General features: G+C 32.3%; 1 protein-coding gene across 1 annotated transcript; it reads left to right on the top strand.

The window, feature by feature from the left end:
• Positions 1 to 5788: 5788 nt before the first annotated feature.
• On the top strand, positions 5789 to 11029 carry LOC134256484 (thrombospondin-1-like). The gene is made up of 4 exons (XM_062739122.1): positions 5789 to 5884; positions 7421 to 7594; positions 9000 to 9173; positions 10636 to 11029. Exons 2-4 carry the CDS (start codon positions 7483 to 7485, stop codon positions 10878 to 10880), a joined length of 531 nt encoding a protein of 176 aa, XP_062595106.1. The 5' UTR covers positions 5789 to 5884; positions 7421 to 7482; the 3' UTR covers positions 10881 to 11029.
• The last annotated feature ends 589 nt before the right edge of the window (positions 11030 to 11618 follow it).

Below are 11618 nucleotides of genomic sequence, written 5' to 3'. Positions count from 1 at the left end.
TAAACGCGGACTCCTGAAAATTCCTGAGGTGGATTTGGGTGCCGAGGAGAGTAAGCATCCCCCTATTGACTGTCTTAAGTAACTCGTGATCTAGTCTTACAAAATCAAAATTTTGAGAACCCAGTTTATTTATTTGAAAACGATACATTTTATTTAGGTCACATCATGATCATGTCATAGATGTTCATTATGATAAAGGTGTTGCAGTCTTTTTAATAATTCATTTCCCTTTAACAATCCATTACTTTCAGCATTTTGGAAGGACTGTATCAAGTTTGGTTCCAGTATAGTACCTATGAGATAGAACATTCAAATATTTGATGCATTATCCGGTGTAAAGACGAATAATGACCCCCATCGAATAATGACCGGGGGGTCATTTTTCAACGACAAAAAATGACCCCCACCCGTAGAAAAAAAATCATTTTTTGTAGAAAAAGGGTCCTAGGGGGTCATTATTTTATATGTTGGTCCTATAAAATAATGACCCCCATTGAAAAATGACCCCCTTTAAAGTGATACAAAATATACACTTTTTGATATCTTTTTTACAGCGAAACTAATTTTTACATTTTCTGTAACCAGAAAAATACAAAAAGTCGTATGAAATAATTAAGAGATTCACGTAGTCTTTCAATGCTAAAATTGTGTTTGAAAAGAGATTCTTTAATTGTCAAGTAAATAAAATTTCTTTTTAATATTCCTCCTTATAATGTTTGCTTAAAGAATGATATTCCACTTGTTTTTAGAAATCATCCCATGCAAAAATCAGGTTTAACTACTCTTTAATGGGAAAAATTAAATTTTCCGTCATTTCAACTTTTAGTTTGTTTAAGTTGGCAAATCCTATTTGACAATGAAAGAGGAAGAAATTTTTATCCCCCCCCCCCAAAAAAAGAACATTACGTTAAATCAAAACAAAAAAAATTATAATAAATGAAAAGCAAAAATATAAATAAAACTCTATACCTTTCAATAATTCTGAAAGAGGCTCTAGATAAAATATTGAAATGAAGTTAAGCCTTCACACAAGTACTATCATATCATAATTTACTTCGCCATGATTAAAGCATACTTTAAATGTTGGTGGAGGTATACTTGAAAGTATTGTGGCAAAGTAACAATTAAAAATTAGTAGAATAGTAGATTATTTTTTGCTTATTTTTAATTCCTTTTTATAGAAAAATAAAGGTAGGGTGGTTTTTTTTACTTTTGTTCAATATCGACTTCCTCCTAAATAAGAAAGGGGGTGGGGTAAGTATAAGACCTAAAGATATGCTCTGTAAAGCTATGGGCTAGTGTAAAATACACAGTCATTCTAATGCAAAAACTATACATATAGACATAAACTTTTGATTTAGCACACAGTATTCATTACATTTCTTTTAACGTAGAACCTACTTCGTATCACATCATAACTGGTAAATGTGTTAAACCTGTGCTAACCCATTAAGACGTCATAATTAATTCAATGCCACTTTTCCCGTACTTGACAGCTTCAATAAAAATGGTAGAAAATACTGCATTTTGAAATTCACAGAATTCAATCAAGCCAACATAATCTTAATTCAATTCATATATTTTTTGGTTTATAATGCTTAATGGCAATATATTTCTGGAATAAGAGAAAATATGTAGGCACCTTTTATTTACTAGATCTAGACCTGAAGTTGACAAATCCAAGACTATCTAGTGTAATGAAATTACAATGTACATACAACTTTCGTAATAATTTGAATGGTATGTAACCATTTTGAAGGAATGCATAAATCGTAAGAAATCTTTAGTTGCCAGCTTTATAGTGTAATATATTGATGAAATATGTGTCTAAGTCAAAGATGTACGTGTTGTAGATCGTTTGATCGTGTGTACATTTTTGTGATATCTATAATGAAATGATGTGCATTCCTTATAACAATTGTTTGTTACCTATTCATATTCTTGGTGTTTGATTACAATTTTTCTATTAAATATGATCTTTTTAAAGAAAAAGTACAATTTCTGATAAATATTTAATCTGAAGGTTACCCCAAACAGTCATTTAATTATTAAATCCCGTGTAAGTGCAAAAAGGTCAAGAATATGAGTATCGGTAAATAGCCTATCTTTCATTAGTTAGGGGGGAAAGGTATATATTTTAATCATTTTTTGTAATCATTTGGCTATGTTCTTCATCATATTGAAGATTGAAAAGATTGTGACAAAGACTTCTAAAAAATATTTACAAATATAGGGTGAATAATTGACTAAAAAATAATAGAGTTCATTTGACTATTTTTTTTAATGGTGGACTTATCTTTTACGTTAATTGAATAAAAAAGAAATTATTCTTGATAAAATATTGTTTAATATTATTCAGTTAAAAAAGTTTATAAACGACGATGTTTGAAGAAGTATTTTTGTGATTTTTCATATCCCCTATATGACAAGTACCCCTAAAAATATTTGAAAATGTGAAGTCGCAGTATGTAAATACCATGCCAAGTTTCACAGCCTGTTCTAGATTAAAAAACAAGGAAACATATCATGATATCTTAACTGATTGATAAGCAAGTACTAATTTATCATTTTGAAAAGTTTGAAAATCTTGTGACAAAGACTTTTCCAACATAGGTTCTACCTTAATTCTTGTTTTACTCCACCCTTTTATTCAGTTCTGAGTATATTTTTTAGAGAATTTAATATGAAAATCAGAACAATCATTTTCATTGTTGTAACGTTTTCTTTATAATGTATATTAATATGAAAAGTTAATTGAAGACCATTTCTTTTTATGTCCCCGTAATCGAAGATTCGGGGGTATATAGTTTTATCGTGTTCGTCTGTATGTCCGTCTGTCTATCTGGCGGTTTGTTTGTCCGCAACAACCTTTACCTTTACCATAACTTTTCATTTATTGGAGCTATGACTTTCATATTTAATATGTATATTTCTTGTGACAAGACCTTACTTTGGGTACCACCAAATTTGACCTTTTGACCTTTACCTTGGAGTTTGTCCCATTTTACACAAAAATGCCAAATTTTTACTTTGGCCATAACTTTTAAACGGTAGATACTAGTACTCTCATACTTCAAATATGTAGTTTTTTGGCATTACCTTTCATTGGATACTAAAAACCTTGACCTTTTGATCTTGACCTTGGAGTTTTCCGTACTTATGATTTTTTTTTCCTTGGCCATAACTTTTGAACGGTAAGGGCTAGGGTATTCATACTTCACATATGTAATCCTTGTTACATTAAACATTTTCTTAAGAAATCATCAACTTTGACCTTTGAGTTTGACCTACCTTTCAAAAACTTATCCTTAGCCATTAGTTTTGAACAAGTGGTGCTAGGGCTTTCCTATTTTGCAGTTGTATTTCTTGTGAGAAGACCCTATTTTGGGTAACAATATATTTAAATTGCATTTAAGAAAAGTTTAATCTTCGCTATGTTGCCATACAGGGGCATAGCTGTTTCACAAACACATCTTTTTTATATATGAGGATTTGCGGATAAGAGATGGATACCTCAAAGCGTAACAGACGGACGGACGGACATCCCGATCACTATATACCCTCCCGCTTTTCAAGCGGAGGATATAAATATATATAATACTGCTGATTTTTTCTGTCAGTTCGATGATTTCCACCATCAAAAAACAATGTTTACCTAACCCTTAAGGCTTGATTAATCTTTTGCTCCTTTAGATTCTGAATCATTGCATTTACCTTAAAATATAGCTATAATTGAATAATGTTATGATATCAACATATCATCAGTATATTCCCAATAAGCTCAGGTGAGCATTTTGGCCAATATGCTACTTTATCCAATTTTTTTTTTGCCCCCTAAAAATTTTAGCTTTAATCTTCAGGGGGTCATTTTTCTACGGGGGTCATTTTTCTTCACGTGGGTTCGGCAAATTTTTAGGGAAGTGACACTTTTTCTACGGGCAAAAGGGTCATTTTTCTACGTCGAATAATGACCGGGGGTCATTTTTCGCTGTCGAAAAATGACCCCCGATCATTATTCGATGGGGGTCATTATTCGTCTTTACACCGGAAGTATGTGATCATTATTACATATTCAACTCATTTGAAAGTTGATTACGCATAAATACAAATGAAACAGACGATTGGTGTGCAAAATTCAAAGTCAGAGATTGCTTGGAATTTGCTTTGACTGTCATTTAAAAGGATTGATTTTAGATTGTTAAGCATAAATTTCTGTTAGGTGGAAACTTCAATATAAGGATATTTCAGGTGAAAAAAAAACGTTACACAGCAATGCAATAATGTAAAATGTCACGATTGAACTTGATATCATTTAATGCATACTGTATAACTTGAGATTTAAAAAAAGGTTCAATAAATCATACATGTATTAGATATATCAATTGTAAATTCTTACTAGAAGTTCATTTTATCAGATTAAGTACTATTAATTGAATCCGTGCAGGAATAAAATCTTATGATATCGGTACAGGAATTTTTTTTTTTCAGAGTTTGAAATCAATGAGCTCGAGGTAGAACATATTATTGGCAAAGAGTGATTTAATATTGATGCTATGTCCTTTATATATATTGGTACATACAACAATAAAATATGATTTCGAGTTCAATCTAAGAATACAGTTATTACTGGAGGTTGTATAAATTATGCAGATAAAATTGCCTATCCTAAAACTCTCCCAAATGACCATGGATTCTTTCACATTTGGACTGAGGATGATAAGAACGTTTTTCGTGACCTTTTCATAATAGTTCTCCATGGATTACAAATTCTTTCTGAGGTTCCTGACTTTGTTTATTTACATCTCATGTCTGAAAGGTATAGTAGTGTATATTCCTGTGACATTATGCGATATTCAGGAATCAATTACTTGATATTACCTTGATACTCCTAGTTCAATCAAAGTTAACAATCCTTATATGATATCCTATTAGAATTATCTGCTGACAAGTGAAAAACAAATGACGGCTCGTACACTTAAAATCAAAATAAATTAGGCATTGGGTTTCATATCACGTTGTATTTATTAGTCATATTCAAGGACTTTTTTGGGTACTGTGAACTCACTATAATTTCCGTGGGGGTTTAATTTTCGTGGTTTTAAAGTATGGAAGATACATATTTTTTTACACACGACTGTTTATCGAAAATGAAACTAGACAAAAAAATTAATTTACAACTATTACCTGTACTTTTTGAGTGAACTCGGAATAAAGTTTTCGGACATCATCTCATATATACATGTATAATATAATAATGGAGCAGGAGTTATGAACTCTGATGTAGATGTTTAATTTATTTGCAAAATTTATCATTTGATGTGTATGAATGAAATTTCATTTTTTTTTCATGCTTCCTTTTATGAAATAACCCGATATTCAGAATGTTCTGCGGAGTGGGAACATTGGGGACCCTGCAGTGTAACTTGTGGGGAAGGTATTCGGAAAAGAAATATGCATGGATGCCATACTGAAGAACAATGTCATCAGTATCAGCATATTGACCCCTCCCAGCAACATGGGCACATTGACTATCATCATGAGCACACTGACCACCCCAATCATGAGCACACTGACTATCATCATGAGCACACTGACCATTCTAATCATGAGCACACTGACTATCATCATGAGCACACTGACCACCCCGATCATGAGCACACTGACTATCATCATGAGCACACTGACCACTCCAATTATGAGCACACTAACCACCATCATCAGCACACTGACCATCCTAATCATGAGCACACTGAGCACCCCAATGATGAGCACACTGACTATCATCATGAGCACACTGACCACGCCAATCATGAGCACACTGTCCACTATCATCACGAAACATCATGTGTGGAGTTTCAAAAATGTTACAGCCAAGCCTGTCCAGGTATGTCAAGTAGGAACAATAGTCATCATAATGTAATGTGATTTCACCATGCATAGTGTGATAAAATTGATAAGGAGACAGGGTTGTCCTTGTTAAATATCGGTACGTTCAAACAAATTTTGTCCAGGCTTGTCGAAAAAAGTATGTTATAAAAACTGAATATCACAGTTTAGCCTTATGAATTTAATACTTAAGAGTTTTGAGGACTTTGTAGCAATGGGCAATAGTTTTGCTCAGAATCTCTGAAGCCCTTAGATAGTGCGACTAGATACAAAGAGAACACAATTTTTTTTAAATTTTGTTTTTGTGTTTGAATTGATGATATCATTTATTCGATTGCGTAACATCACCTTTGCATCTCATACATAAGTTTAGAAATGAATTATACGTCTTCAAGAAATTTTCTTTGATTCAAAACTAAAATTATTGATTTGGTTACAAAGAAGTGGATACTATATGTATACCTTAACTATACAAAAAGGGGTCATAGAATAACCTGATTTTACACATAACAGATAAATTTGGATATTCCCTTCAAAAGTCGAGTCCTCCCCTTCTGAGCTATAGTCTGGGAAATAAAAATAATACATGTGAAGTTTTACATATAGTTTTGCTATAATCACTGATACATGTTCTTTCCTTCTGTTAATATTATTAATGTAAAAGGACACTTCAAATCTTATTAAAATCTAATTGAATATATGCAGTTTATCAATAGTATTGTTCTATACATAAGGTTAAAGAGGTGATACCCCCTCTTCGAAAAAGTATAATCACTTTTTAAAATGAATAAGTAATATTACATGCACAATTAGGTAAATTTCTATACGAATATGTGGCACCATTTTTAATTTATAGTCGCTTTTACTGTCGAAAAAGGTGATAAAATATTTCCAATTAAACAACTGATACCACAAATTGAACAGATGATATCACTCATTCAGTAAGGTGATATTTCTCATATATTAATGGTATAAACAATAGAAATCAAGTGAATGATATCATAGAATCAAAATAGTACTATATAGTATATTGCCATTTGAATAGACGATATCACCTGTCCGTAAAGATGTTCTCTTTATTGAATAAGTGATTTCAATAAAATGCATAGATATTGATACATACCACAAACAAATTTTCTTATCTCCAACACAGCAGAGTTAAATTGACAATTTTTCGATATTTCTTTCAAACAAAATGTAATTAAGAAATTTACATTGTGTAAAAAGTAAAAATACACCATTGAAAATGTCCCTAGAAACTTTGACGTAAGGGAAAATAACTCACTGAATTGCAGTTTTGCCCTTTTTACCAAATTATGTGGCTTGGCAAAACATTAAGGTATTTAAGTAAACAAATACGCAGTATCACTTCTAAAGTAATAGAAGCATCAAGTTTAGCAAAGATATCTGAAATTTGGAAGAAAAAAGTTTGTGTTATTTATCCTTAATGCCAAACACGGCCCCTCATACTAGTAATTAAAAACTCTTTTTCTTTTAAAAATGGATAGGTAAATTGGTTTTGTTTTAATTGCAGTCGACGTACAATGGAGTAGCTGGAACACTTGGAGCCATTGTTCTCGGACTTGTGGTGAAGGAATGATGTCAAGACAAAGACTTTGTTCAGGTCATAGGCATGCGCATTACGGTCACGGCTGTTTCGGTAGTTCTACAGAATCCAGGAGTTGTAGAAGTCGCCAGTCTTGTCCAAGTAAGAAGTATTTGCTATCTACAGGATTGGTACACGATTTTCATGATTTAAATGTGTAAATAAGAAATTCTGTTATCCTGGGCAGTCTATTCGTTGGCACTCTGGCTTCCATTAACTGATAATCAAATATAACAAACAAGTTCTCTAAGTCTGAAAAGTATAATACAGCAAATTAATATTCACTATAATTATCAGACTGTTAAAATGTAATCAAATTATCTTACAAATGCAGAATGTTTTTTAATGCTAAAATTGTCACAAGCTTTCCAGCGAATTATTTGAAAAGAAAATTGTAAAAAAATATATATTTGACCTTAAACTGCATCAAACAGCAATGACATTGTATCTTAATAGCATTGTTATACCAAGACTCCCATTTGAATCAAAATATGACACTACTTTGGTCACAAAGAACAAGAGTAAGCGCATCGAAAATGTTCCGTTTGTATATCTCATTAATTATTGTTTATACATTGTATATGGATTTAATAAACGGTATACAAACTCAAATTTCAATTAAAAAATGGAAACAGAGCGAACATGGACCTCGGAAATCATGAGAGTTGAGATCAGGTCCCATGAAGACGTGAGCATCCCAAGGCTATTAGTCACAACCGTTGCGTGCTTCTTGTCCTCCAAGAAATGGAAAAGCGGAAAATTCCGTAGATAATATAGGTTGTTAGTAATTGCCTCATAATAAGTATGAAAAACGTTTTTTGTTCAGTGATAAAATGTTTTACAATAGCTTGCCTGTGTTCATACGTAGAGCACTTTCTTGTGTTTTGAATCAACCGAGAGACATAAACTCAATAAGCAGGTGATATGGGAATAGTGCTGCAAAAGTAGGGGAAGATGGTGATTGAGAAGTTGAATTCATCATGTTTATCATAAAGTTTGGTTGTTTGGCTGCCTTAAACGTCTTTTTTCTAGTAACATGTCTAAATATGAAACAAATGTGTCATACTTCATGGTATCTTTTATTTCAAGTTTACGTAGATATATAATATAGTCGACATTTGAATGTAAGTAACTATTGTTAATTGATAATGCATTGTCGATATATCTAAATGTTAAGTTGAAGGCCTCAGCAAGTGTTTTTTTTACATCCATACCTACAGTGACCGTGTAGGAACTACTCTCAGTATTTCACTCCAAACATTTATATTGAACCCCAACTGGCCTTTCTGTGATTAAAAACATGTCTCTTCTACACATACATGAATTTCTGTCTTCTTTCATTCGATCTAACAGTCTCTTCCTCTCGTTAGAATCCTAACATTAATCCTTAAACAAGTTAAAGTTAGTGCAAAAATAATGTTTTATCTTTTACTAAAACACCCGATAATAACATTAAGTAAAAAACTTCTAGGATATTGTCGTATAATTGCACTGCTTTTTGACATAGTTGATGGGGGCTGGAGTGACTGGAGCCTTTGGAGCCATTGTTCTGGGACGTGTGGCAGAGGAACGATGACAAGACAAAGAACTTGTACAAATCCCAGGCCGGCTCATGGCGGTGTCAGATGTGTTGGAACATCTATAGAAACAAAAAGCTGTAGAACTCATCACCACTGTCCACGTAAGAAGCTCCCTCTCCCTCTCTCCTATAAAATCAATGCTTTTTGTGGGGGGTAAATTTTTGTTGTTTTCGAGGTATGGAAAGATCCCCGAATTCATGACCACCTCGAAATTTGGGGTTTCAGAAGCATTACTAATCAACTTCTCCGTAACCTCGAAATCAAATCCCAAACGAAAATATGTGATTTACAGTATATGAAATTTCTTCAATGCGGAAAGAAACGTTTCTAGAATATTGGCATGTAAATGAAAACAATGAAAATGATCATTTATTTTTGTTTCTTCAATATGTATGTCAATAGCTTGCCTTGTAATAAAAATTGTTCCAAGGTTGAGTATGCTCTTGCATATTGAATCAACTGAATGACATAAACTATATATGTTGGTGATAAAAAGATATTGCTGCATAAGTAAGGATAGAAGATTAAAAATTGTTATGCATGTTTGAAACGGATGCATAGTAACATCCGTCATCTTAGTTTCATTTCAACTAAGGGGTATATTATTTCAATGTATGAAGTATATTGTAACTATTGTTAATTGATTATAAGCTGTCGATATATCTAAATGTCTTCTTTAATATGTATACAGGTTTAAATAAATTCTGCTTTACATTAACACAATATGTTTGCTAATAAAAATGAAGTTTTGTCGCCCAATCACGTGATAATCCAGAACCAACCAGGCAACGCGTTATGTAGAATAAGGGATAAAAAAATCATATTCGATGAGTTGATATTCGAATATGAATTAATAATTTGAATATTCACTTTTAAGTATATATGTATTTATAAGAGTGAAAAATCTGTCAAAATCTTTCAAAAATTTAATCAAATCTAATTGATCACATATTAAGTTGAATTAAGTTTCAGAAGAAAAGATATTTACTCAATTTACTGTTTGGTAATACGTTAGATGAATAGCAATGGAAATTCCGTAAGATATGGATACCGATTGGTCATTCAGTCCCCCTGCCGTACCGGGGTGGGGGTGGGGATAAAAGCGCTTTCAAACACAAGGCATGGGAAAGGTGACAAATGTTTTTGGACTCGATTGATTGATTGTATACTGTTTAACGTCCCTCTCCAGAATATTTTTGGACTCGATATGCTTCCAAATGACCTATATTATAGTTGTATAATTGTGATTTTTATTTGAAACGAAAGGCATCCCACTGTTTTGGTAAAACAGATCAAGTTCTTATGACATGTCTGTTTGCTTTTAATTCAGTGTTAACTTTTCTTAAGGTCTGAATAATATCTTTTCTTAAGTAAGACAACGAGCAGATTTCTTAAGTTGTCTATCATGGAATTAACTCTGAAGTATTTCTCATTTTCATGTTTATTGATTTTCCTAATCTTTTTCAGTATACAAACCTATTGGACCTATCCAGTATTGATAAAGGTGAAGTTAAAAAGTTATACCCATTATATAATACGAGTATTAATTCAACTCTATTTCAGCTCTTGTAGTTGTAGTCAATGGGGGCTGGAGTGACTGGAGCCTTTGGAGCCATTGTTCTGGGACGTGTGGCAGAGGAACGATGACAAGACAAAGAACCTGTACAAATCCCAGCCCAGCTCATGGCGGTGCCAGCTGTGTTGGAACAACTGTAGAAACAAAAAGCTGTAGAACTTATCACCACTGTCCACGTAAGAAGCTCCCTCTCCCTCTTTCTTTTGAAATCACTACTTTTCTTGAGGATTAAATTTTCGTTTTCGAGGTATGGAGAGACCTTAGAATTTATGGCCACCTCAAAATATGAGATTTCACAAGCATTACTACTCAACTTTTCCAAAATCTCAAAATCAAATCCCAAACTAAAATATATGTAATTTTACCGTATATTAATACCAACTTTCTGAAATTCGGAAATTAACGTCTCAAGATTGTTGGCATGTAAATGAAAATATTTTTAAAAATTGTTGAGCATGCTCTTGCGCAATTAATCAACTGAACGATATAAACTACATATGTTGGTGATAAGAAGACATTGCTACATAAGTAGTGATAGTTGAAGATTGAAATTGAAGGCATCACTTTTATCAACATATTGTAAGGTTATCGTTAGGTTAACATTAACCTCTTTTTAGTGAAATACACATGTATAAAAATACGATTTAATTTAAGTTGTAACACGTCATATGATTGGATTAATGATTTATTTTATATTGTATAACATAAGTTGTCTATGTCAAAATGAGTTACGTCAAAAACGCATTACTCCGCTTGACTTTAATTTTAAAATACTAGTATGTTTAATATGAGGGGGACGATAAAAGATTTCAATAAGAAGGCGTGGGAAAGGTGACAATTGATTTTGGACTCGATAAGCTCCCAATTGACGTTTATTATGGTTGTAAAACTTTGATTTTTATTTGAAACAAAAGACATCCTACTGTTTTGGTAAAACAGAACAGATTTTTTTGCCTGTTTTGTATTTTAT

This window comes from Saccostrea cucullata, unplaced genomic scaffold (assembly GCF_032062105.1).
Source record: "Saccostrea cucullata isolate Sc308-1 unplaced genomic scaffold, CSIRO_AGI_Scuc_v1 ctg16373, whole genome shotgun sequence".
Lineage (NCBI taxonomy): Eukaryota > Metazoa > Mollusca > Bivalvia > Ostreida > Ostreidae > Saccostrea > Saccostrea cuccullata.
Note: the sequence above shows the minus strand (reverse complement) of the source record. Positions and strands in the feature narration are given on the sequence as shown.

Excerpts from the sequence above, each read along its gene's own strand:
- LOC134256484 (XM_062739122.1), top strand. The coding sequence starts at position 7,483 with ATGATGTCAAGACAAAGACTTTGTTCAGGTCATAGGCATGCGCATTAC. Across the intron at positions 7,595-8,999 it reads AAGTCGCCAGTCTTGTCCAA|TTGATGGGGGCTGGAGTGAC; the intron begins GTAAGAAGTATT and ends TTTTTGACATAG. Across the intron at positions 9,174-10,635 it reads AACTCATCACCACTGTCCAC|CTCTTGTAGTTGTAGTCAAT; the intron begins GTAAGAAGCTCC and ends ACTCTATTTCAG.